The sequence below is a fragment of the Canis lupus genome, chromosome 9, assembly GCF_011100685.1.
Source record: "Canis lupus familiaris isolate Mischka breed German Shepherd chromosome 9, alternate assembly UU_Cfam_GSD_1.0, whole genome shotgun sequence".
Taxonomy (NCBI): domain Eukaryota; kingdom Metazoa; phylum Chordata; class Mammalia; order Carnivora; family Canidae; genus Canis; species Canis lupus.
Window position 1 is genome coordinate 32,650,812 of NC_049230.1, and position 27,752 is coordinate 32,678,563.

Here is a 27,752-nt window from a genome sequence, read left to right on the forward strand (position 1 = left end):
ATCTTTCCACTTCTTGACTGTTGTATTTTAAATCCTTGCATAAAAACTAGTAACTTCCTTAATTTATACCAACCAAGTTCTTTACTTAAAGGAGACTCTTAAGTTTTGAACTTAATATCCCATTCTCTTCCTTACATTCCGCAAGGTTCATCTAAATGTTTCGGTTGGGTGTCCTTATGTAAATATCTTAGGGCCCATTTCTTCTATTACCACGACTATGTATAGTTTTTCCAAGGTTTCAAATTATGTCACCTGCATAGTGGTCTTAAATTCAGCTTCCAGCTCTGATTAGCATCCAAGGCAAATGTTTAAGATTTAGTTATTTCTTTTGGGTGCAGAAAAAAGTGTTTTGATGGTTTTGACTAGCTATGAGGAAATCAAAAGAAAAAGATTAGGGATTTTAAGTAAAAATCTCCTCCCCCAACTCAAATGAAAATATAGCACCAAGGGGCTATCGAAATAAAAAGATACAACAACTAGCAAACTAAGATATAAATCACTGCTTTGGTAGGTTTTGGATACAGAATCAGCTTATGGTTGAGAAGGGTTTTGCAAAGCAAAATTCTAAAGAAAGCCCAGCTTTTTATTGACAAATAAGCAGTTAATATTCTAGTGTATTATTCACATTTCAGAAAAAAATGTAATTTGTGTTAAGGGTGCTAATCTGTGCTTAATTTAACATTTAATACTTACCAATTTTTGAGAAGAGCATGAAAACCTCAAAGGCTATCCCCAAGTTAACATTAACTGGTCACTACCCAATTTTGCATAAAAGCCTATGTTGTCTAGATGATCACCAAAAATTAAACATCTATAAATTTAATCATTTTTATCAAAGTATGGGAAGATTATCTTTCAGAAACTAGATCACCCCCCATTTACCATATTATATACACAATTGCCTTATTCTTAACCTTATCTCCCCCAGAAGTCTTTTACAATTAACAATAAGAGATGGCTAACTCCACTTACTAGATTACCTTTCAAGAACCTTTAATTTACTAACACACAACATAATCTCATCAAAAGTATTAACTGATAAACTAGTCACCCAACTGAAATTTTACATGAAGAGGAAAAAGGACAACCATGCATAGTTTTTTAAAAAATGTTTATTTTTTTCAAAGAAAAACGGCAATAGCCAATTGGAAACCTACTTATTCTTCAACTCCAATTTTGTTTTTTAAATTTAGAAGTGACTTACTGATTTACTATTTTAAACAAACCCCCCCTTTCCCCTTTAAATGTTTACCATCTACTCGTGCTGAATCCTTCCAAGGAGATTGCTCCAGCGTATTATCTCCAGGTCCTCGCTTTGCTCCTTTTACCAAAAAATGCAAAACACAATTCCATCGTGCATCTTAAGGGCTCCAATCGTCAAAAATAGGAAAAAAAAAAAAAATCTTTGGAATAGCCAATTAAGTTGAATAAAAAAAAAAAAAAAAAATCCACACGAATGCGGTTTGGTTGGGGCAGGAATCCACTCCTATGTTCCTGGTAATCTGATCCCGCTCCATGAATCCTTGTAATTCATCCTCCCTATCCTATCCACATTATGATTTGAATCCAATGATCCAGCTCCAAGGATTGGGATCCAGTGAGCCCTCTCCAATCCAAACCTTTATAACCAGCAAAACCAAAAAAGAGGAGGCAAAATGTTAGATACTGTAATCAAAAAAGGTTTCTGGGGAATGATGAGTTATGTCTGTCATCAGTTTAACAGATGTACATCAATAACTATCAAATTCCCCAAAACAAGTTTCTGAATGGTGTTCAGATAAATTTTAGAAACTTAATCATCATAGAGACTAATTGGAAGAAGCATTTTATATTTACAGTTCAACTGATAATGCCAACACTTGTTACTGTACAGCGTATTACAGGTTTTGTGGTTGCAAAAAGTTATGTAGTTGAAAAGTTTACTCGTATTGCTACCCACCCTAAGGCTAAACTAAACCTAATGCTCCCATCTGCAATTTAATTTGTAAATTAAAGTGTTTTAAACATGAGTCAATTATGAATATTAGTTTAAAGGGGAAGGTGAGACTTAAAAATATTCCCAACTAGATTATCTACACCAATACATTGGAATTCTATTTTGCTTTCATTTTGTCTTAAAAAAATGAAATAGCAACGCTATATCAGTCACACAGAGGACATGCAGATTTAGCAGTATTGATATTATACTCTATCTGGTTGGAATTAAAGACACCCTGTACCCACATGTACACCAACAGCAGGTCACACATTAACAGTTGTAACTAAGCACTGTGACAAATTAGCCAGTTCTTCCCACATTAGTCCCTATTAAAACAAAAAAGGGGGGAAGGGAGCAAAATAATTGTTACAAAATGGGCAATGTAATTTTGCCACAATTGCCAAGGTTTAAAGAGCAAAGCAATTGTAGCTAAAGATAACTGCACAAGATGTTTGCAAGTGTTTTAAGGTAGATGTATATATATATATATATATATAATCACTTTTATCCCTTGCCTTTTAGTATAAGGTCAATACTGCCAATTTCATCTGTGACAATAGCACTTGGAGTCATACCATTGCCTCCATTATTGATCTGATCCTCCTCAATCCTCCTTTTGACAATCCTAAAATGATTGAAATGTGCTCCACAATCCTTAATCCAAAGCATTCTTAATCCATCTCTTCAGATATGTCTACAGAAAGACACATGAAAAGCAAGATAAACATAAGAACTTCCCCAGGTAAGATAACCACAAACACCCCCAACATCCCAGTTCACACAAACCAGAGCAGAATAGACATTTACACAATATCACAGTCTGAAGAGCATGGAGAATTAACTAAATTTCAACAATCCTGTCTATGACATCACTTAAAATACAATTTATCAGACATGAGGGGAATGTAGATGTTAGGAGCAAGGGGATATTACACAAGAATGCAATTCAACACTTTAGCCCATTCTGAACAAAACAGTTTGAATTAAAAAATGAAAAGATTGTACTGAGTAAAGGAAAACTGTATACAACATGGGTTCTACAAAAAGTGTCACCAATCATCTTATGTACGAGAGCGAGATCTGCTATGACGGGGAGAATAGCGTGGTGATCCTCTGCTTCTCCTTGGGGAGTAACTGCGACTCCTGCTGTTGCTTCTGCTACGGCTTCTGCTACGACTACGGCTTCGAGATCGAGATCTTCCATAACTTGGACTTCTGGGCCCATCAACTTTAACCCGGATGTAGGCAGTTTCTCCCTATTGAATAGACAGAACTTTCGATTGAAAGATCTAAGCTTTCACCTGTCTTCAGGCATGCTGAACGAATACAATGTAACTAAAACCAGAAATCTGGTATTTTACTTGGACACCCTTGCCTGAATCTTACCTTCAAATTCCACTGTTAAGACCACTGTATCCAATTCTGGCCAAAGAAAAGAGTAAGTGTAAAACCTACCTCATGAGATCTAAACTTAGTGTTATCCAGTTTTCGAACTGCATAGGTCATATCTTCTTTCCGTACAAACTCCACGACACCAGTGCCATCTCGGTAAACATCAGCATAACATACATCACCTGCTTCACGCATGTGATCCTTCAAATCCTGCCAGCTTCCACTTGGAGGCAGTCCTAAAAAAGTATTTTTTCAATACCAATCACCCTAAATTTCACACTACACTTAAAATCTATACTAGAACGAAAACCACTTTAAAATTAATCAGATTCAAGATCGTAGGTAAGAGAGCCATTAATTAAGATTCTGGAATCCAAAGTCCCAAATTCTCTGTAAAGTAAGGATCTTCATCGTCCAGGCATCCGACCTAATGGTAGGTAACTAGCACACTGGTACACCTCCACTACGGTTATCCTTTACTAAACTCACCCGAGAAACTAAATTTAAGACCTACCACAAAAACAGGCATTTGTCAAAACCACTCACGCAAGGGAACACTTAAAAGTGGCTCCTGTCCCTCCTCAACAACCCTCACCAACAGAAAACTCACCGGAGACAACCACTCTGTTTTCAGAACGCCTGGATGGGGGCCCATAGCGGCCTCGGGGAGCCCCGCCACCTCCACCCCCGCCGCCGCCTCGGCCTGTACCACGGCCGCTTCGAGGAAACTCCACCCGCAGACGGTATCCATCGTAATCATAGCCGTCGCGACCGTACACCGCGTCTTCCGCGTCTCTGCGTGATCAGAGAAAGCAAGAGGTGTAAGAGTAAGGCCCGGGAGGGGCAGCTAACTCAGTCGGGAACTAGCGGCCCCCGCACATGCGCACCCAGCGAGGAAGAGCCCACATGCGCTGCATAATAGGAATGGCCCCTCCCCCACCCAGAAGCACGCCAGGCTCCCGACCACTACACCAGCCCTCGGCGCCTCAGTTTCCCGCTCCGAGACGGAGAGTCCACTCTGGGGACGTCCGTGGGCCCAGCCACCAGAGAAACCACATCGACTCGGCTCTTACTCGACTCCTGCATGGGCGACACAGTCTTACCCCCAACCTAAAAGCCCACCTCCCCATTCTCGGTAACAAGGCCTTTCCCCAACTACTCCAACTTATTGCCTCCAGGCGGCGAGGCCCAGGCCGCCTCACCGAGGGTCCTCGAACTCAACGAAGGCGAAGGGCGGTCCTCCGCGGCGATTCTTGAGATCGATGTCGCGGATAGCTCCGTATTTGTAGAACACGTCCTCAATGTCCTTGGTTCGGATGTCTGGAGGTAAGTTACCCACATAGATGCGGCAGTCGTTGTTCCCTGCCGGGCCACGAATCACACCACCTCCCGACATGGCGGCGACGAAAAGCGCGGACTCGAGAACAGGCCTTCCCACCAAGCCTAGCGCACGGCAGAGCGAGCCCGCAGCGACACCACGTCTCCCGCGGCCCCTCCAAAATGGCGCCTTTATCAGCTCGGCGCACGGATATGGGGGGAGGGAGGAAGAGAAGCGGGAGGAAGCTGCTATTCGGCCTCAGTACGCACGCGCAAGAGCGTAACGGGTGCTGCGAGCGGTACGCTCACGCATGCGCGACGTCACCCTCCGCGCGAAGGGAGAAAAAAGTTCCTCGCGTTCTGGATTTGTGGAGTGGCTCGCAAATGACGTGACCGGCCCTTTGGTAAAAATTAAACAGAGATCCCTCGTCCACGGAGCTACTAATCCCTGACGAATCTTAAAGGATAGTCCGTTTTCTCAGGAATGAGTCTCTTTTAAAACAAGTCCGCGCCTTAAAAGCATTGGGTGAAACCTAGCCTGGAGCCTTGTCCCACGATGCTCTGCGGCGTTAACGGCCTTTGGCGGGAAAGACTGCTGGGGGCGGAGCTAAGGGGGGAGGGACCTGGCGGTTGCTCCGGAAACGGGAACATCCTCGTAGAGGGAGGCTGGTCCCGGAGCTCCGCTGTTGGTGCTTCAGTCCCGAGCTGAGTAGTGATTTTGTTTTCCTGCCCCCTCTGGTCTCAGGCGGTGGGCTGCTCAGACAAGTGTCTCATTTAGGGCAACCCAGCTTAGACCCGGTTCCACCGCCGGCTCAGAACTTGACTTTGTATAGCTCAGCTCAACACGCCTTGACCTAGTGGCGGTGGCCGAGCCCTGACCAGTCAACTAGGACTGAGACCTCAGCTTCTCTTTAATCGCCCATCACTGGGCCTAGCGCAGAGGTGAGGTCCATTGAAAGGTTGAAGAGTGAATTGTGCCTGTTACGTATCCAACTCTTTCAAAAAAAAAAAAACAAGAAAAAGCGCGCGTGTGTTGGCAGAATCCTGGAGTTTGTTCCTCTTTCTGACCTCATTCCCGAGCCTCTCAGGTAATATTTAAACGAGCTGGGGGGATGTGTTAGAACTGTGACCCCTGGAGACCACAGTTGCTGCTCAGAACTGATCCCACTTGCATGGCGGCCCAGGGAAATAAGAACCTGTTAACATTTTTTTCAGAGATATCTGAAATCTGGATTTTTATGTAAAATGTTGGGATTTTAAAATATTTGTAATGAATTCAACTTTTAAGAAAACCCTGCCGTCATAAATATGCTAAAACATCTGCACTCTGAGTTTACGGAGGATTTTCTTCATAGTATGTATTTGTTTGCAATGGTCCCCAAGGATGTGAAGCAGTTTACAGAGGTAACCTAGAACATTATTAAAACTGTACCAAGAACTCAGGGGGAATAGGAAAATAAGAGGGGAGGAATTTAAGATGAAGTCATGGATAAGGATACTATACAAAATGCCTGAGGTAATTGCCTGCCCAGTTACTAAAGATGGACTGCAAATTTGACTCCAGTCATCCCAGAAGTCATAGGAAAGAAGGGAACACAAGTATATTCAAAATCCTAAGTGCCTTTGAGATTAAAAAATAAGTACATTGTTTAGGAGAAGGGCATGTTTTCTTCGTTCTAAAAGTTGATTGAGTGCATTTTACCAATGTCTCTGAGTGATCCCGAAATAAAAAATTCAGTTTGATCCTGAACAGATTCATAGAGGATCTTTGGTAGTTCTAGAACTCTGTGATGGTTTCCAAAATTATGCATATACACGCATGTACTTTTTCTGCAAAGAGGATTTGAATTTTTAGTTAGATTCTTATAGGGGTCTGTAGATTCCCAAAGCTAAGAGACCTCTGAAAATTTTAGAGGGAAGGACAGATTATCTATCTTTTAGAATATCCTTCATTGATTATCCATCAGTGGGATTTTTGAAACTGGGCTTTTAATTAAAAAAAAAAAGAACCTGATTATTTTCAAAATGACCAAAGAAGCTGACCAAAAAAGACACTATTTCAACAAATTTTTTTTTTAATTTTTGTTTTTATTTATGATAGTCACACACACACACACACACAGAGGAGAGAGAGAGAGAGAGAGGCAGAGACACAGGCAGAGGGAGAAGCAGGCTCCATGCACCGGGAGCCCAATGTGGGATTCGATCCCGGGTCTCCAGGATCGCGCTCTGGGCCAAAGGCAGGCACCAAACCGCTGCGCCACCCAGGGATCCCTATTTCAACAAATTTATTCAGTTTTTAGCACTGTGCTACTCGGTTAGTAGCAGAAAAGACATTAATTAATTAATTAATTTCAAGACATTTTCATTCCAGAAAAATAAGAAAATTGTAAATTTGCTTTGATTTATTCTTGTCCAATTTCAGGCAGTTATTTCTTTTTTTTTTTTTTTTCAGGCAGTTATTTCTGATGTTCAGATGAATACAAGTAGAATTTAATATAGAATGAATAGGATATTCTTGCTCCTCTCTTGGCTTCTTTTATTGTATTTGATGTAACCAAATTAGAGATTCTGGGGTCCATCATGAGGTCAGAATATAGCAGGAAAAGTCTGAGTGGCTCTTTTTTTTTTTTAATTTTTATTTATTTATGATATCACAGAGAGAGAGAGAGAGGCGCAGAGACACAGGCAGAGGAGAAGCAGGCTCCATGCAGGGAGCCCGATGTGGGACTCGATCCCGGGTCTCCAGGATCGCGCCCTGGGCCAAAGGCAGGCGCCAAACCGCTGCGCCACCCAGGGATCCCTGAGTGGCTCTTTTTTAAGGTCTACCAGGATGACATTAGTTTGGTGATTATTACAGTTAAGGCTGTGATCTTTTTTAAAAAAGTATTTTATTTATTTATTCATGAGGCACACAAGAGAGAGAGAGAGAGAGAGGCAGAGGCACAGGCAGAGGGAGAAGCAGGCTCCACGCAGGGAGCTCGGTGTGGGACTCCATCCTGGGTCTCCAGGATCATGCCCTGGGCAGAAGGCTGCACTAAACTGCTGAGCCACCCAGGCTGCCCCTCTTTTTTTTCTTTTTTTTTTTTTTTTTAAGACTTATTTGAGAGAGAGCACGAGTGTAGGGGTGAGGGGCAGAGGAAGAAAGAGAGAATCTCAAGCCAACTCTCATCTGAGCACAGAGCCCTCCACAAGGCTCAATCTTAGGACTTTGAGATCATGACCTGAGCCAAAACCAAGAATCTGAAATTTAACCAGACTGAGCCACCCAGGTACCTCAAGGGCGTAATCTTAATATCAGTATCCCAGGGGATCCCTGGGTGGCTCAGCAGTTTAGTGCCTGCCTTTGGCCCAGGGCGCGATCCTGGAGTCCCGGGATCAAGTTCCACATCGGGCTCCCTGTGTGGAGCCTGCTTCTCCCTCCTCCTGTGTCTCTGCCTCTCTTTCTCTCTCTCTCTCTAATAAATAAATAAATAAATATTTTTTAAAAATATATTAGTATCCCAGAGTTAATTAACATATTTTAGTCCACAAGAGTAAAAAATAAGAAAGCAAGCAAACCAAACCATTTATTCATTTTTTGGGAGGCAGGGAGTGGGGGGAACAGATTCATTTTTGGTAGCCAGGATGCTCAGATTGTATACACCAAGACAACTGTTTTGGCAGGTCTGGAAAACAGATCAGGCAGTTGCTTAGTAAATGAGTAATCAAAGCAAAATGAGGCGAATTGTTTTGAGAGATCTCATTCAGATAGTGGTGAGACCTTAAAAAATGACCCCTGCCCCACTTCAGAGTATATGTCTTCATTTATACCCCTTGGATTTTGTGTGTCTGCTCCCTGGACAATGATGCTGGGTAAAGACTGGAGATTTTTTTTTTTTAAGTAGGCTCCACCTCCAGCACAGAAGCCAATGCAGAACCTGAACTCAGGACCCTGAGATCAAGAGTCAGATGCTCACCTGAATGAGTCACCTAGGCACCCTGACAAGTCTCTTTCTGTAGCAGATCTTCACATAAACTTTGAACAGCATACTAGACAAATTAGATTTCTGCTAACCGATTTACAACCACTTCCAGTTTTCCTCCTGAGATTACATCCTCACCTTAATTAGGGGTTCACAGTATTTGCGAACCCCTCAATTACACATTCACTGGTAGTTTTAGGGCTGCTCCCACAGCTAGCTAATTTATGAAGTATACATTTTATTAGCTTAATCCTCAGAAGTTGCCTTATTTTTAACACTGTTGCTGTTTATAAAAAGTGACTTCCTCAAAAAATTTTATTTTATTTTTTCTTCTTTTTTTCCTCAAAAAATTTTAAATGCTTTCAATTCAGTCTAGTAAATATATACTAGTGTCGGCACTATATTTTACCCTGGAAATAATTACTTGAGGGAAAAAAAAAGGTTGAAGTCACACAACCCAGTTTTTCAGTTATTTGCCGAACACTTTATTCTCTATACCTGTGGTGATAGTTATGCAACCCTGTAAATATACTAAAAATCATTGAATTGTACGTACATAAAGCAAGGGAATTGTATAGTATGTAAATTGTAACTCAATAAAATTTTTTTTCTAAATGGGGAAAAATATTTACAAAATCAGGTAAGTCACTCGCTAATGCATTTCTCTAAAGGCATTATTGGGGATAGTGAGTATTCTAGAATAATTTGCACTGTAATACGGCTTTTTTTTTTTTTTTTTTTTTTAATTTTTTTTTAATACGGCTTTTTGAATCTGGAAGTTCTGTTTTCCATATTCATGTGTCAATCCCTACTGTCTTCCTTGGGGATTCCTTATTTTTACTGGGTAAAGAGACACAGAGATGAGGAATATTTGATTCTACTGTGTACAGGAGTTCCCTTCAGGAACAGTTCATTTGCATGACTCTGTTCCCTTGTTCCACTTGCTTTAGTGCTAAATATTCTCTGAAAAAGGAAGGACTAGTATATATCTTTTTATTTCATTTATATTTGTCTCATTTCTAGCAAACTCTACGGAGGACAGATTTCTGCTGTAACTTCTTTATTACCAGTAAAATCTCTGTTAAAATTATTGACAGTTTGGTAACTGCCTTTTGAAAGAGGTGGGCCGTTAGATGAGCAGAATGTTGTTTCTATGGAAACCTCATCATGTTGCTACCAGTGGATAGACACAATGGGTACAAGGATTGTTTTCATTTCACAGTATAAAAATGATGGCCACTTTACAGGCCCAAATAAGTCCTCTAATAATATAGTCTGGGTAATCTTATTTTAGGACTGGCTTCCCTTATTCTTTGACTCTTCTTGTTTTGTTTTTGGCCATTTCTTCCCATCGTTAATAACAATAAGATATGATCTTGCCAGAAACCAGCTATTAAAATGATGTTACAAATAGATATATTTTCACCATGTCTCCCTCTTCCTATTAATATTATGACTCTCTCTTTCTTAGTTCTTTCCCTTAAAAATTAAAACTGCAATTCATGTTGCACATTTCCTAATTGGAGTAAATGGCTCTTTAAGGAACTTTATGGTTTTTTTTTAAATTTTTTTATTTATGATAGTCACAGAGAGAGAGAGAGAGAGAGAGAGAGAGGCAGAGGGAGAAGCAGGCTCCATGCACCGGGAGCCCGATGTGGGATTCGATACCGGGTCTCTAGGATCGCGCCCTGGGCCAAAGGCAGGCGCCAAACCGCTGCGCCATCCAGGGATCCCTCTTTAAGGAACTTTATTAAAAATATGTCGGATGGGCAGCCCGGATGGCTCGGCGGTTTAGCGCCGCCTTCAGTCCAGGGCGTGATCCCGGGGACCTAGGATGAGTCCCGCGTCGGACTCCCTGCGTGGAGCCTGTTTCTCCCTCTGCTTGTGTCTCTGACTCTCTCTCTCTCTCTCTGTGTCTCTATGAATAAATAAATAAAATATTAAAAAAATATGTCGGATATGCTTTATTTGCCAAAAATGCTACTCTTTTTTTTTTTGACAAATCTTATAACTTGGGTCCTGTATAAGTGTTAGCTGTGACTATTAGTAATAGTGATATTATATCTTAGTAATGCTATAGGTATGTTAGAAATATATATATATTTTTAAAATATATATATATATATTTTAAAGATTTTATTTATTTATTGGACAGACAGAGCATGCAAGAGAGTACAAGCAGGAGGAGTGGCAGAGGGAGAAGCCAGCACCTCACTGAGCAGGGAGCCTGACTGATCTGGGATCATGACCTGAGCTGAAGGCAGACACTTAATGGAGTGAGTCACCTTGGCCACCCCTGTTAGAAATAATTTCAATAAAAATTTTTATTTAAAAGTTTTGAGAGTATAGGTATTTTTTTTTAAAGGATATCCCAGATTAGCTTAAAACTGTCAGAGTTATTTTCTAGATTTACTTGCAAAGTGGAGTAGTTGCAGCATAGACTGCATGATCCACAAGCCTAAAATATTTACTGTCTGGCTTTTCACAGAAAAAGTTTGCCAATCTCTGACCAAGAGGAAAATAACCTGTTCTTGTGATTTTTACTTAAACCAGATTCAAAATACAGTTTTGTCATGGTCTCTCTTCTTTCTACCCCAACCCCCAGGTGTTTTTATCACGGGTAATATTTTACATTGTTAATATTTGTAACCATAAGTAATACACTTTTTAGAAGTAACATTTTTTACAGGCGCTTCATTAACCATTACTGAAGTTTAGCATATGGTACCTAGAACTGGTGGAAACCAACTGCCCTGCGGGTGGGACCAGCTTTGAAAAAGAGGTGTTGTTGATCTGCTCTGCTTGCATTCTTTTGTAATTGCATTCTTTTGTAGTGTAGTTGACTGAAAATTGCCAGTGCAAGAGTGAAGGTTTCTGTAACCATTCTTGCATTGAAGTAATGCAGCATGCAAAGAGTTCATAACAGGTTTTGTTCTAAGTAAATATCTAATAATGTCCATTCACTGTGGAATTTGCAGATGAACTTCCCCAAAATTTGCAGATTATATTCTACAGTTCTGGTATCCTCCCAGCTTTCAGGCTGGTGCTGGCCCATTATCTAGACCCATGCCAATGAGGCTCTTCCTTGTCTGGCTCATACCTGCTTCCACGTGGCCAGAGCCACTATGCCTCACCAGATGCAATTCCTTCGCAGTTATTTTCTATTCTGTGGAATCCAGACACCAGGGAAGAAAACATTCTTTCCTTTGGCTTCAGAGTCTCCATTTCCAGTCTTGGGATCTATCTTGTATATGATTGAGAGTGAGACTGTTTGCCTTTAGAGGAACTTCTTCTCTTTCTGCAGGAATATAATCTCTCTCTCCACCTCCACCAGAACAATTTCATCAGGTCTTAATGGGCCAACATTGGTATATTTTCTGAAGTCTGGATTGTTCACAATTAATACCACATGTAGGATAGTCTTAGTACATAGTCAAGGATGAACCTTGCCAGCCAAACATAGTCCAGTATATTTTTTCTTTTCCAGTTCCATTTCCTTTAATAAGAGATGAAGTCTATCTTTTATGTGGTCTTTTGGATCTCAGTTTCTGATACAGTGCATTCCACATCTTAAATAACATACTCATCCCTACAAAAGCATATCAAATCAGTAATGAGCTAAGAAATATTTCTATCTGTACCTTCTTAGCCCCTCTAATAATTTAGAGTGGAATAGCATGTATTGGGGCAGCCCAGGTGGCTTAGCAGTTTAGCGCTGCCTTCAGCCTGGGCCTGATCCTGGAGACCCAGGATGGAGTCCCACATCGGGCTCCCTGCATGGAGCCTGCTTCTCCCTCTGCCTGTGTCTCTGCCTCTCTTCTCTCTCTGTGTCTCTCATGAAGGAATAGCATGTATTTACCAAGCATAATTTATATGTCCAAGTAATATATTCAGCTTCTCAATCTAAAATATCTGCATTTAGAAAAAAAGCTTTCTTTATAGTTTTTCCTCAAAATGAGCAAGTGGGTGTTGCTTTAAATTTGCACAACTAGAGGGATCCCTGGGTGGCACAGCGGTTTAGCGCCTGTCTTTGGCCCCGGTTGCCATCCTGGAGACCCGGGATCGAATCCCACGTCGGGCTCCTGGTACATGGAGCCAGCTTCTCCCTCTGTCTACGTCTCTGCCTCTCTCTCTCTCTCTCTCTCTCTCTCTCTGTGACTATCATAAATAAATAAAAAATTTTTTAAAAATTTGCACAACTAGAAAGCCCCATTAGGTAGGCTTCTTAACACAAAAGAAACAGTCTAAAGGATTATTCAGATCCTTCACCTTTATGGATACAATAACTGCTTATCACTCTAACATGGTCTTTTTTTTTTTTTAGCTTCAACTAAATACAGTTTTTTTTTTTTTTTTTTAAGAATTTTATTTATTTATTCATGAGAGACACACAGAAAGAGGCAGAGACATAGGCAGAGGGAGAAGCCTATGGTCCATCCCAGGACCCCGGGATCAGGACCTGAGCCAAAGGCAGATGCTTAACCGCTGAGCAACCCAGCCGTCCCTAAATACAGGTTTTAAAAAAGTTACAGTCATGTTTTTTAATAATGTTTTATCAAGTTACAGTGCCAAAAAGTTTCTTATAAACTCCTAGTTTGCTAGTTCACAAGACCCATAAGAATATTTGGGGCTCTAGTTACATTTCCATCTGACAATGTACTCTTTAAATACTCTAATTGCCCTTAAGAAAATCTCTCTCTAAATGTTGATGCAGCAATTTGTATTCAACAATCTGAATGCCAAAGCCACACCCCCACAGATTGAGTCTTGCCTGCAGAGCACCATCATTTTTGAGCCTTTGTCCTAAATCAAAGAAAGTACTTGCTTGGGGATGCTATAAAGCAATGGAAGCTCTCACTAAGCATGATTTGCACTGTACCAAGTTACTAAAGTGGTTTCCAAAGTTTGCACCACTATAAACAGTAAAAAAGCTACCTGTATCAACTAAATTGTGTTAGGTAAGCCTACAATAATGAAACAACCTCAGAAATTTCAGTGGCTTCACAAAAGGTTTACTTCTTATTACCTAATGGCAACCATGGGTGGGCAGAGGCACTACTCTACAGATCTTCTTCTAGATTCTAGAAATCTCGAATTCTGATCTGGTGTGATGGGTTTTTGTTTAAATTCCCTAAACCATTTACTCGTGTGATTTTGTACAAGTTCCTTAACTTGGTTAAGACTCTGTTTATAAAATGGAGATAATGATAGTACTTTTAGGGTTGTTATAAAGGTTAAAAGGTTAAATGTGATAACATGTAGAAATCGACTAGTAGTAGAGTGCCCTGTACACAGACGTTTTCACTAATTTCACAGTGCTTTGTATTCAGGCTCTGAACTCCTGTGCCCTTGGATTATCAACATTTGTGGTTCAGATGTTAGTCCACTCTACTTTGGAGGGAAGAATAAATGAAACACAACTTTGTCTTGTGACTAACTTGATATCGTGGGGATCTAGCTTAGTAGAAGGTAGGTGAAGTTCTTTTTGTTTGTTTTTGTGGCAGGCAAAAAGGGTTGGGAGATTTACCGGCCTATGCTGAAAAAAAAAAAAAAAAAAGTTGAGAAATTCCCTCTGTGTATCACATAAAGAAGCAAAAGTGTCCCTGGCCTCTAGGAGGATGCAGGATACAGCCTCCGTATCCTGGAGCCTCCTCCAGCCAAATATATAACTGGAGGAAATGTGATGTAGCTCTTTTGCCCTTCTGTGTTTCTGAAGAATGTCTCCCTTGTGGAAAAGCTGACAGGATGATAAAAACCTGATTAATGTAATGCTTTTCTCTATTGCTCAGGGCTTATCTGTGTGTGTGTGTGTGTGTGTGTGTGTGTTAAAAACTAGGTTCCGGGGATGCCTCGGTGACTCAGCAGTTTAGTGCCTGCTAATCCTGGGGTCCCAGGATCGAGTCCTGCATGGGGTTCCCTGCATGGAGCCTGCTTCTCCCTCTGCCTGTGTCTCTGCCTCTCTTTCTCTCTGTGTGTCTCAAATGAATAAATGAATAAAATCTTTAAAAAAACAAACAAATTAGGTTCCTCTTTGCTGATCTATTTCATGTGCTGAGCATCAACCTATTCTTATAACAGTATAGACTTTGGAGGTAAGCAGATCTGAATTTGCATCCTGACACCTTCACGTGCTCATTATATTATCCAGGACATCTAAATGCATGTCCTTTTAAAAAATAATAAATAAATAAATAAACAAATAAATGTCCTTTTATTAATCAATTCATCTGTTCCTGTATTCATTCTCATTCTGAACATTTATCTTGCTATGCCAGGCCCTAGCTGGGGTACTTCAGGGTTACAAACATGAAGAAACATAACACCTACCCAGAACAGTTTGCCTTTGATCCTCCACAGTAGCCTACAAAGTTTCCTGATCAGTCATACCATCATTAAACACTTTTTTTAATCATTAAACATTTTTTAGCACAAACCTCTCATGTATGTACATTTTTATATATTGACTTATATATATACATATATATATATATGTATATATATGACTTCTATACTGTTGTGTACATAATAAGACATTTGATTAAAAAACATATGGTGGGGCACCTGGGTGGCTCAGTCAGTTAAGCATCTGCCTTCTGCTCAGGTCATAATCTCAGCATCCTGGATCAAGCCCACATTGGGTTTCCTGCTCAGCAGGGAGGCTGCTCCTCCCGTCCCCCCCCCCCCCCCCCCCCGCCCCCGCCCCTTGCACTCTTGCTTACTCTCACTCTCATTCTCTCTCTCTCTCTCCCCCACTCAAATAAATAAAATCTTTAAAAAAATTTAAAAAGATGGTATTTTAAGAGTGCCTGCATAGCTCAGTCCAGATTGTCCAACTCTTGATTTTGGCTCAGGTCATGATCTCAGGATTGTGGGATCGAGCCCCACATCAGGCTCCCCTCTGGGTGCTGGGTGCTCTCCCTCTCTCCCTCCCCCTCTCCTACTGCCCCTACCTCCCACTCTCTCAAAAAAAAACAAAAACAAAAAACAAAAAAAATATGGTATTTTATTATACACCACCTGAGTGTATACACCCAATTTTATATTATTTTTTAAGATTTTATTTATTCATGAGAGACCCAGAGAGAGGAAGACACTTAGGCAGAGGGAGAAGCAGGAACCCCCAGACTCCAGGATCACGCCCAGAGCCATTGAGCCACCCAGGTGTCTTCCCCAATTTTAAAGGCTACTTATCTAGTGATAAGTTTTTCTGAACTTCACTTTCTTTCTGGGTTTTGTTTTTGTTACGTAAATTAATCCATTTACTAGGCTGGCAATGTTTCAAATGCTATAGCTTCTACTGGTCTTTTAACTTCTTCAGTTTTCTGGTGGCAGACTTTGCTGCGAGGGTACAAGTGGTGGTGTGGGTCCAGGCACTACCAGCTACTGTTTTCATTTTCATGCAGACACCACAATGCCAGATCCCCACAACTTGTCTCTTTTTTTTTTTTTTTTTTTTTTAAGATTTCATTTATTTATTCATGAGAGACAGAGAGAGAGGCAGAGGCATAGGCAGAGGGAGAAGCAGGCTCCATGCTGGGAGCCCAATGCAGAACTCGATCCCGGGACTCCAGGATCACACCCTGAGTTGAAGGCAGGCGCCAAACTGCTGAGCCACCCAGGAATCCCCACAGCTCATCTTTTCATCTTGGTTTTGCCACAGAATGAGTTAGTGCATTCGGGGTGCTGGCTTATTTCCATCTTCACAATTTTTCTGAGGGAGGCACTGGAACAGATCCTGGATTTACCAATTCCAACCTTCTTGGTGTGTTTAGCTGTGTCCCCACAAACTAGGTCTGACTCCAGAAAGGAAAAGATGCGTTAAACTTCACTTTCTTCATTAAAATTCTGATGATGAAATCTTTCCCACGGTATTGTTGCTCATTTACTCAACAAATTTCATTGAACACTCTGATGTTAGATTCTGTGTAAGGGGCTGGAGAGATAGTGCTAAATGTCAGTTGTATTTTTTTAATGTCTAAGGGGAGTTTCTGTTGCAGGGCGTTACTATTTATACCTCATGTTTTAATTGATATTCAATATATTAAAATCCTTAAGTTTTAAAATCTAGTTTCTCAGGGCATCTGGGTGGCTCAGTTGGTTAAGTGTCTGTCTTCGGCTCAAGTCCTGATCCTGGAGTCCTGGGATCAAGACCTGTGTTGGGCTCCCTGATCAGTGAGGAGCCTGCTTCTCCCTCTCCTGCCCCCCCACCTGTGTGCGCGCGCGCTCTCTCTCTCTCTCTCTCTCTGTCAAATAAAGTCTTTAAAAAAAAATGTAGTTTCTCCTATGTTTTTAGAATCAAACATTTTGGTAATTATTAATCTTCTGTAAAGATAAGATCCATTATTTTTACTTATTCTATGATTATTATTCAATTAAAACTTACTTTTAAAAGATTAAATCCTCGACATTTAGCATGTTAAGTAAGTAGTTCTCAAGTTTCACAAAACATTTAATTACAGATTCAATATAACTGATTCTTTCAAATCCTTCAAATTCCTAATGTTAGTCCTCTACCAGTCCGGGTTCAATATAGGAAACTGACATCTCTAGGTTGTCTTAAGCAGAAAGGGGTTGAATATAGGAAATTAGGTACTTGCCAAATTGTTGGAAGCAATGGAGGAGTGGACTCGAGGTATACCTCTTGGCATGACTCCCAGAACATGACAGAACTGATCTATCAAGAATGTTGCTGCTTCTGCCACAATCAGGAAAATGGAGATAGGAGGCCAGAACCTGAACTACTGAGACAAAATAAATCCAACAGGGGTCATAGAGCTGGGACTAGGAAGTCCTAGTCACCACCACCACGATTGCCTTAACACTGAATTGTGCTATTGGGCTGCCACTTCTGCAATTGTTTCTCAACACCCAAGAAGTTAGAAACTAGATACTGGCAACCCCAAATTTTACTAACACAACACACTGCAAAGTGCCAAGAAGATGGGCTTTGCCACACTTCTATCTTCTGTCTTATTTGGTCCTTGTTGCTCATGTGTATGTTGTGGTTCTTCTAAGTGAACTGAAATTTCCAGGAGGAAAGGTGTCATGCCTTCTTTTTTTTAGCCTGTCATACAGGCACACAGAGGTTGCTCAGTAAATACACACTGATGCTTGGGTATTCAGTATATTGACATTTGATACTGTCATTTTGATGTCCTGGTTTTGATTATCCTAGTCTTCCATCTCCTTCAGCTTAATTTCCAGTATGCCAACCATAAGCAATTGAGCATGCACAGTAAGTATTATTGAAATGCGTAAGAAGAACTGGATCATTTCCACTGGTAAGTCAGAGACCTTCATTGTGGACATTACTGTGTACCTATTTTGCTGTTAATAACAGATGGTTTAGGAGTGGTTGTCTATAGCAGAAAGTTTTATAGTTTATATTAGGGCATAAGTACATCTAATTGGCAGAACTTCATTTATGCCCTGTACCCTAACTGTGTAAGTGTGTTGGGAATGGTACCCGTATAGGGTACTTATGGCCATCATGCACATTTAATACAAAGCAAAATTTCCTGTTGTAACACTACTTACAATCCAATAATTATCTAAAAATTCTGTTTAGAATGTTAACCAAATTCTCTTCAACTTTTTTTTTTTTTTAAGATTTTATTTATTTATTCATGATAGACAGAGAGAGAGGCAGAGGGAGAAGCAGGCTCCATGCTGGGAGCCCGACGCAGGACTCGATCCCGGGACTCCAGGATCGCGCTCTGGGCCAAAGGCAGGCGCTAAACCACTGAGCCACCCAGAGATCCCCCTCTTCAACTTTTCATATTAAAATCAAATATTATTCAAACCTTTCCAAATAAGTATGGTTCTAGAAGACTTCTGGTTTTCAGATAGCAGAGTATAGACGTATCGGTTCCACTATCATCTCAAAAAACACAAGAACAAAGACCATAGACCAAATCCTCTTTGATAAAACTTAGAAGACGCCTGAGGCTTTAAACCATACGCACACGTAGAAAGTGGGAAAAGTAGAGAAAGTAGAAGTGGGAAGTCAATGAGTGACTTGGCAGCCTGGCAGAGTTGCAGAAGGGCACCCAAAGCAAGCTGAATTCTCTCACACAACCTATGAAAGACTCTGAAACAGGGTGCCAGGTACCTGAGTGGTGGAGACTGACACAAAAGATAGAAGCTCTGGAAAATTTTGACCCAAAGCAAAAGAATTGTAGCCAGTTCTCCCTCCAGTCAGGTCCTGCCCTTCTATATGCTGCTTACAATCAACTTTTTAGTGCCTACTCATAAATATGAACGGTCAGTCAAGGACTGCCAGAAAATATCCAACAAGAGGCTGAAACAAGTAGGGAAAAAGAGCAGATGTGTGTGGTGTATTTATAAAACAATTATGGGGGCAGCCCCGGTGGCGCAGCCGTTTAGTGCTGCCTTCAGCCCAGGGCTTGATCCTGGAGACCCTGGATGAGTCCCACATCGGGCTCCCTGCATGGTGCCTGCTTCTCCCTCTGCCTGTGTCTCTGCCCCCACCCCCTCTGTGTATCTCTCGTGAATAAATAAATAAAAAATCTTTAAAAAAAAAAACAATTATGGGGTAAGAAAGGAACACTCTTGAAACTTTTAATTATGATAGTAAAGAAATGAAACGAATTCAAAAAGCAAGGACACCTCTCAGAAACTAGAAAAACAGATGACACTGAGAGAAAAAATAAGAAAATTAGAGAATTCAGGAAGTTTAAAAACTACTAATGAGTATTCCAGAAAAAAGACAGAATGATAGGGAGAATATTATCAGAGAGGTTAGTACAGAAATATTTCCAGAACTAAAAGATAGGAGTCTTCAAATGGATAGAGATCACCAAATGCCCAGCACCATGAACTAAAAGGAAACTCCCCAAATTATATCCTTGTGAAATTTTAGAATACTATAGGTAAAATATCCTAAAATCTTTTCATGAAAACAAAATACATCACCTACCACAATCTCCCTCTCAGCCCTGAATCAGAATATCAGATTTCTCAGTAACAACACTGGAAGCTAAAACAACAATCACAATGAAACAATTCCCTGACGTTTATGAGTAAAAATTTATTTTTGGTGTTTAGTTCTATACACATCCAAACTTTCAGTCATGAGCAAAGCCAGAATTTTTATTTATTTATTTTTTATTTTTTATTTATTTATGATAGTCACACACACAGAGAGAGAGAGAGAGGCAGAGACATAGGCAGAGGGAGAAGCAGGCTCCATGCACCGGAAGCCCGACGTGGGATTCGATCCCGGGTCTCCAGGATCGCACCCTGGGCCAAAGGCAGGCGCCAAACCGCTGCGCCACCCAGGGATCCCAAAGCCAGAATTTTTAATGATTTATCTTCCATTCATTATTTCTCAGGAAGGTGCTGGAAATTTGTTCCAATAAAAGAAAGAAGTAAACCAAGAAAAAAAGAAGACATTGGATGCAGAGAACAAGAAGTTTATGTGGAGAGAAACAATGGAATTTCTAGTATGATGTCAGAGGGCAAACCCAGGAAGACAACTCTGCAGCTCTTTTTGAGGACAGCTAGTCTAGATTAGAGCAGAACACTGAAAAACTGCAAGTGTGGTGTCTTTAGCAGGGGAAAAAAGTAATGGATAGATCATCTGAAAAAAGTGACCATGTAAAACTTGTATTGAAACATTTCAGTATTGAGTATTGCAAGATTTAATGGTAAGTTCAAAAATATTTAAGCGCATGAAAAATGAGGTTGGTGTATCCATACAATGGGATGTTACTCAGCAGTTAAATGAACTATGAAAAGACATGGATGAATCTTTTTTTTTAAATAAATTTATTTTTTTATTGGTGTTCAATTTTCCAACATTAATACCCAGTGGTCATCCCGTCAAGTGCCCACCTCAGTGCCTGCCACCCAGTCACCCTCACCCCCTGCCCTCCTCCCCTTCCACTACCCCTAGTTCGTTTCCCAGAGTTAGGAGTCTTAACATGGATGAATCTTAAATGCATACTGATAAGGGAAAGAAACCAGTCTGAAAAAACCACATACTGTACGATTCCAATTATATGACATTTTGAAAAAGACAAAACTGTGGAAATGATAGATCATGGTTGTCAGGGACTCAGGAAGAGGGAAGTGAAACACATGGGCTTAGGATGGTGAAACTATTCTGTAGGATACTCTAATGACGAGTATAAAACATTAAAATCTATAGAACTTTTTCAAAAACCCATCTTTACAGCACAAAGAGTATAAAGTTTAATGCATGCAAATTTTAAGTATCATTTAGGAAGTTGAGGGAACCCAGTATAAAATGCATAATGTGACAAATCTAAATATATTGCAAATATATGAAGCAAGCTCTCTGGTGGGAGTGGGAGAATAAAGTTCTTACCTAAGTAACTTTGGAAATGAGTGTAGTCTGTAAAACTAAAGGCAGAAGGAACTGTACATAAGCACTGTATACACACTGATAAACGGATTGCTTCCTGGGTTAATAATTCTGAAAAAAAACTGTATATTGGAATTGAACCAGTAAGTAAGTGGAAGGCTGATGGTGAGAGCTATGTTCTCAGTATTGGAATGGGAGCTTATAGACAAGGAGAGAAAGACGCAAGGATGATTCATGTGGTAATTGGAATAGAGTTGAAGATGGTATGAACTCATGTTTATATATAGAGACTCAACTACATATAGAAATATTTATAGATTTGAGGGTATACATAGATTAGCATACTGTGTATATCTCCTATTTCTGTCAGCTGGGAGGGCCTAGAAGCAAGACACCCTAGTAGAAATGAGCATACCTAGCACTCAGGTCTTGGCTTCTAATACCATTCTCCGGTAGAAGGAACCAGAGTTCCTTGGAGAAATGACTGTAAGCCTGTAGCATTTTGTAGTGCCAGAAAGTAAGAGAATGCTTAAAAAAAATCTGGGAAGTCTGGGTGGCTCAGTCAGTTGGGTGTCTGACTCTTGATTTTGGCTCAGGTCATGATCTCAGGACTGTGTGGTCCGAGCACCACATCTGACTGCTCAGTGAAAGTCTTCTGGAGATTCCGGGTCTCCTTCTGTGCCGCCCCTCTGCTCTCTCTCTGTCTCAAATATTTTAAAAATAAGGGATGTCTGGGTGGCTTGATGGTTAAGCATCTGCCTTTGACTTAGGGTGTGATCTCAGGGTCCAGGAGTGAGTCCTGCATCGGGCTCCTTGCAAGGAGCCTGCTTCTCCCTCTGCCTATGTCTCTGCCTCTTTGTGTCTCTCATGAATAAATAAATAAAATCTTTAAAAAATATATTTTAGAAATAAAATTTTAAAGAATCCCACCATAATGATGGAGATATTGTCAAAGGCATATAGGAGCCCCCTGACAACTCCCAATGGCCAAACTGGAACAATTTTAAAATAATGAAAAAAAATTGTATTGGATAACCTGAAGTGTAAAAAATAGATATCCATGAGTTTGTACTGTATAAATAAATGATTGAATAAATAGGGAGAATAGACAAATCTCCCATATAGAATTCATTTATGAATGTATGTAGAGTTAACCCCCCATTATTAACTGTGGGCTGAACATAGTGACTTTAATGAGGCAGGGACTGTTGATCCTCCCTTAAGCAAGAAGATCAAGGTTAATGCCAACAGTGATAAGTCCTATCAATAATAGGTACACCTGGTATGATCTAATGAGAATAGTCTTCTCAAAAATAAATTACCCCACACTAATAATGATAAAAACATAAGACAAATCCTCATTGACAGTTATTCTACAAAATATCCGTCTAGCATTCCTCAAAACTGTGAAAGTCATAAAAACAGGGAGGGTCTGGGAAACTCTCAGAACCATGAGGAGTCCAAGGAGACAGGATTCTGGATCAGAAAAAAACAAAACATTAGGGAAAAATTGAGGAAATCGGAATAGAATATACTTTAGTTAATGCATGATTATTGATCCATTAATTGTGATAGCTCTACCCCAGTGTAAGTAATGTAAGCTGTTATAATAAGGGAAACTAGATGGAGGTGTTATGGGGTCTCTCTGTTGCTATCTTTGCAATAGTTCTGTAAATTTAAAACTGATCTAAAATAGAAATGTTTCTTTAAAAACTGAGTTAATTATTAATTCCGGGAAAGCTAAATAGGTTTATGAGAGATGAAGTAAAATCACAGTATACTGTTGGATCAGCCTTGAACAATGTTTACATAGTCATGGTAACTAAAATGTAAAATGTGGACCCAAGCAAAAACTGTGATATAACTGTATTTGGAGGTTGGATGGGGGAGGGTGTAAGAAGTAGTTAACACACATGTATCATAAGAAGTCACTGCAACTGATGAATCAATAGAACAGTATATCACATAAATGTAGAGGTAATTACGAGAAGAACTAAAAGAATGGAAAGTGTTTACTATTGGAATTGACTGGGAGCTATTGTTTTTGGTCGTCTCAAGTCACTATTTTACTTTTTAAACTATATTGAAGAATATAGTTTACATTGCAAAGCACGGAGTACTTCGATAAAAATCTTAAAATATCTAATGACAATAAACATTTCAAATTAAAATCACAAATTTGATAGGTTAAATTCTCTAATATGTTGGCTTTTCTAAAACATCTCAAACATCTACATCATCTATACCTTTATGGGATGGTAAAAATCTCTTATCTAAGAGAAGCCAACCAATGAGACTTATTTTAAAGACTCAGGACCATGATATAGTTCTAGATTTGAGATATAGTAAGATATTCTGTACCGAGACGTTGGTTCCTAGTTAACTAATTCCACGATGATTCTACCTAAACTCTAGGTTTTCATGCCAGTCTCTTCTTAAAACTCCAGAAATAACACCTGCAGATGCAGGCAGGAGAGACTTCTGCTCTAGTTTCAGCACATAGGACAAATACACATTTATTTAAAAAACACAGGCACCTTGAGGCACCTGGCCACTCAGTAGAACATGAGACTCTTGATCTTAGGGTTGGGGGTTCAAGCCCATATTGGGTGTAGAAATTACTTTTAAAAAAATCTTAAAAAATAAAAATAAAAAAAAAATAAAAAAAAAATCTTAAAAAACACACCACATAGGTTCCTTAATTTTGTTATGTGTATTTTACCAAATATTAAAAAATCTTTTTTTTCCCTTTAGGTAAAAATGACAGTCTTAAGCATAAATAAGCCTCTGAATGTGGTAACCTTTTTCCCCCCACATACATGGTAGTACCTGCTACATATTGAAGAGGAAGAAACAAACAAAAAGCCCCACAGGTACCTCTGCCATTCTTGATTCTATGCTCAGTTTAGAACCAACATGATCTCTCCTAAACATCTACTCTTTTGAGTTTTTTTTCAGGCCCCAGGGCAACACTTCTCCACAGCTCATGCCTAGTATCTGTGAAACAGAATAGGTTGGGCTGCTGTCTGTGTTGGGGACAGAATGCTATGGATTTGAGTCACAGAGGGTTTAGGTAGCAGAAAAGACTAACATTAAATTCTTTCTCTCAGATAGCATAAATGCAATAGATTCTTACGTAATGTAGTATTTCCCAGTAGTGCCAAGCATCCATTTTTCTTGCTTCTCTTTATGTTTCATTCATGGTTCACGCTGATTAGTGTGATACTTGCAAAAGTTACAGAGGACAAAAGAAAAAAAATAACTAAAATGGACTTCATTGAAAGAACATTTGCTTCCAAGGATAACATCAAGAAGGTGACAAAACTGTACAGAATGGGAGAAAATGTTTGCAAATCATATTGAGAAAGGAACCTGTATCTAGAATATATAAAGAACTCTTACAACTCAGTAATAAAATGACAATGTAATTTTTAAAAAATGGACAAAGAATCTGAATAGACATTTCTCCAAAGAAAATATATAAATAGCCAATAAGCACATGAAAAGATGCTTGACATTATTAGTATCAGGAAAAGCAAATTAAAACCACAATGAGAGTGGCGCCTGGGTAGTTCAATTGGTTGAGCGCCCAACTCTTGGTTTTATCTTTTTTTTTAAGATTTTATTTATTTATTCATGAGAGACACACACAGAGAGATAGAGGCAGAGACACAGGCAGAGGTTGAAGCAGACTCCATGCAGGGAGCCCAACGTGGGACCCAATCCTGGGACCCCAGGACCACGCCCTGGGCCAAAGGCAGGTGCCAAACTGCTGAGCCACCCAGGGATCCCCTCGACTGTTGGTTTTCCCTCAGGTCATGATCTCAGTGTCCTAGAATTGAGCCCTGCATCTCTCTGCCTTCCCCTCTACCCCTCTGGCTCATGCTGTTTCTCTCTCTCTCTCTCTCTCTCTCTCTCTCTCTCATAATAATAAATAAATAAATAAATAATAATTAATTAATTAATTAAACAAACAAATTCTTTTTTAAAAAATGGATGAATTGTATGGTATGTGAGTTATATCTTACTAAAATTGCTGTTTTAAAAAATGGCTTTGGGACACCTGGGTGGCTCAGCGGTTTAGTGCGCCTGCCTTTGGCCTAGGGCATGATCCTGGAGTCCTGGGATCGAGTCTCCCATCAGGCTCCCTACATGGAGCCTGCTTCTCCCTCTGCCTGTGTCTCTGCCTCTCTCTCTCTCTCTGGATCTCTCATGAATAAATAAATAAAATCTTAAAAAAAAAAAGTGCCATCTATGGGGCACCTGGCTGGTTCAGTCAGTAGAGCATATGACTCTCCACCCCAGGGTCCTGAGTTTGAGCCCCACTTTGGGGATAGAGTTTACTTTTAAAAATGCCATCTAGCTCTTATTCTGTGCCTGGCCTATGGTAGAGACTGAAATAAAAGTTCTTTTTCTCTTTCCTCTTCCCCAAACTTCCCAACCTAGAACACCCCTGAAAGACTTGCTAGATTATTTTACCTCTGACAGGATTTTTACCCACCACCATCTAGGTGATCAGGTTTTCTCTCTACACAAACACCATACACTTTAGACTTTGCCCTTCCTTTTTTGCTTTCCACTGATCGCCAGCAAAGGAATTTCCTAGGATAGGACAGGATACACTGACACTCATTTGATTGCTGAGGAAGCAGCAACACAGACCAGCTCAAAACCGCTTTGTCACAGACTGCTTCTGTGGGCCCTTCTCCCTCCAGGGATTACTTCGCTATATGACTTCTACCTGCCTCACCTTCCCCTCTCTCTAGTCCAAGCCGCCCATTTCCTCTACACTCCCGCTCCCTTAATAACAAAATGCTCTTTCTGTCTGGGCATCAGATTTACCTGTTATTAAAAACTTACTTAAAGTTAATACAACAGGGACACCTTGATGGCTCAGTGGTTGAGCATCTGCCTTTGGCTCCAGTGGTGATCCCGGGGTCCTGAGATCGAGTTCCGCATCGAACTCCCTACAGGGAGCCTGCTTCTCCCTCTGCCTATGTTTCTGCCTCTCTCTCTGTGTCTCTCACAAATAAAATAAAATCTTTTTTAAAAAGTTAATACAACAACTACCAGTAAATATTAGTTTCTTCACAGCTTCCTAAAACTTGATTAATATTTCCCTGAGTCTCTAATTTACCAAGGTCTCCCTGAATCAGTTCTATTGTTGGCTTGGTGTTAGATTTTGGACTTCATTTGCTTGTCTGTAAAGAGAAGTGAGTGGAGGGTGAATGGAGTCCAGATTCTCTGAGGCTCTTCTGGTTCTTAAATTTTATCTTCACTTATTCTTAAGCCTTTTTTAACAGCCACTCAAGATAACTGATCCTATTGCTGCCTGTATGTTACTTCTAATTTTTATAGCATTGGTGTTCAATAGGGAGCTGAAGGCAAGGAGGTGAGGGCAAGGATTAGAACCTGGGCCTCTGTGTTCTTTCTGTGTTTCTTGTAACCCAAACCCACTCTGGAGCACAAAACCAGGTGACCATGAGCCCTCAGTATGCTTATTCATCTTCTTGTAATATGAACTACCAGGGCAAAGAATAGTGCTAAGAGCTTCACATGAACTATTATTTAATCCTCAATATAACCCTATTGTTACTTTCCAGTTTATAGATGGTAAACTGAAAGACAGAGTAAGACCCTAGCCCAAAGGCAACCAGCTGGTAAAACAGTTGTCTAGGATGGGTAACCAGGGATGCTAAATCCTTAAGGCAAATGTTTGTATATCTGAGGAGTAATGTTCATTCTGATGATCCTATATCCGCCTGAATGGGGTTCTCAAATGGTCGTATGACTGGGAAGAAAAATAGGTGCTATGTTCCTTGATACTCAGAGTGGGACCCAGACAGTCACCCAGCAGCAGATAAGTAGGCAATCTTAACATCTGTTGGCAAGATTCTTGGAATGTGGGAGTCTCTAGCCTTTCTCTGAGTGATGAAATTTCAGTCTGTTTTTCAGTCTGTTGTGAAAATATCATTGTAATCAACTAAATCAACTAACTAACTAACTAACTAACTAACTAACTAACTAACTAACTAACATATTCTCCTTTAGAATCCTGTTCTGGTGGCCTCAAATGAACCCAGGGTCTTCTGTGTCCAGTTGAAGTTTGCAAAGCAGAACCTTTAAAATACTTGAACCATTCGAAGCAGGACCTCAAGTCAAGCTGTTGCCATAAAAACACAAATGTTGGGACCCAGAAGACACTAAGAAAAAAAAAAAAAAAAAGAAAGTTTTGTTTGCTCTAGAAATGTTCTTAAAAGTAAGACAAGCCCCGGGGCAGCCCGGGTGGCTCAGCGGTTTAGCGCCGCCTTCAGCCCAGGGCGTGATCCTAGAGACCTGGGATAGAGTCCCATGTTGGGCTCCCTGCGTGGGGCTTGCTTCTCCCTCTGCCTGTGTCTCGGTTTCTCTCTCTGTGTCTCTCATGAATAAATAAATAAAATCTTAAAAAAAAAAGTAAAGCAAGCCCATCTCTGTCCAGGACCAAAGGAGATTAAACTGTGCATAAAGGAAAACAGAAGAAAGGTAGTGACCTATCATCAGATTTAGGTCACTTGGGCCTGGGAATTACCTAAGACGCAGAAGTTTGCCTAAAAGCAGGGTTATTGGGAGAATCACTGAACTTTGAGCTAGGGAAAAAACTTCAAAGTCATTCACTTTAATAATTTTATGACAGAAGGAAAGGCTGCTTAGAAAGAAGGTGGTTTCCTGAAGGTCACCAGTCTGAAGTGGCAGTGGCAGTGGCAGAGCCAGA

The 27,752-nt window shown here is 40.3% G+C and overlaps 1 protein-coding gene and 2 long non-coding RNA genes across 7 annotated transcripts in view; 1 reads left to right on the forward strand and 2 right to left on the reverse strand.

Moving 5' to 3' along the window:
* Window positions 1-1,094: 1,094 nt before the first annotated feature.
* Window positions 1,095-4,914, reverse strand: SRSF1 (serine and arginine rich splicing factor 1). Its single transcript, XM_038547851.1, has 4 exons — window positions 4,573-4,914; window positions 3,981-4,165; window positions 3,434-3,606; window positions 1,095-3,234 (listed from the first exon to the last, which is right to left on the reverse strand). The coding sequence occupies exons 1-4, from the start codon at window positions 4,764-4,766 to the stop codon at window positions 3,040-3,042; spliced, it is 747 nt and encodes a 248-aa protein (XP_038403779.1). The 5' UTR covers window positions 4,767-4,914; the 3' UTR covers window positions 1,095-3,039.
* Window positions 4,079-27,249, forward strand: LOC106559300. Of its 5 annotated transcripts, XR_005364576.1 has the most exons (5): window positions 4,089-5,775; window positions 13,983-14,121; window positions 20,007-20,321; window positions 23,756-23,874; window positions 27,053-27,249. It is a non-coding gene; the product is annotated as an uncharacterized LOC106559300 (long non-coding RNA). The 5 variants fall into 5 exon arrangements; XR_005364577.1 differs by lacking the exons at window positions 23,756-23,874; window positions 27,053-27,249 and having other exon boundaries at window positions 4,079-5,629; window positions 20,007-20,459; XR_005364574.1 differs by lacking the exons at window positions 23,756-23,874; window positions 27,053-27,249 and having other exon boundaries at window positions 4,081-5,775; window positions 20,007-20,459.
* Window positions 21,811-27,752, reverse strand: part of LOC102155836 — a 47,415-nt gene continuing 41,473 nt past the window's right edge. Inside the window, exons 4-5 of the long non-coding RNA XR_005364581.1 lie at window positions 24,138-24,226; window positions 21,811-22,477 (exon numbers count right to left, since the gene is read on the reverse strand). This is a non-coding gene — a long non-coding RNA (uncharacterized LOC102155836). The remainder of the gene's footprint in view (window positions 22,478-24,137; window positions 24,227-27,752) is intronic.

Bases quoted from the DNA above. Each gene is read 5' to 3' on its own strand.
- SRSF1 (XM_038547851.1), bottom strand. From the start codon at position 4,766: ATGTCGGGAGGTGGTGTGATTCGTGGCCCGGCAGGGAACAACGACTGC. The intron at 3,607-3,980 runs GTGAGTTTTCTG...ATACTTTTTTAG, and splicing joins AAACAGAGTGGTTGTCTCCG to GACTGCCTCCAAGTGGAAGC. The intron at 3,235-3,433 runs GTAGGTTTTACA...TCTATTCAATAG, and splicing joins CTAAGTTTAGATCTCATGAG to GGAGAAACTGCCTACATCCG.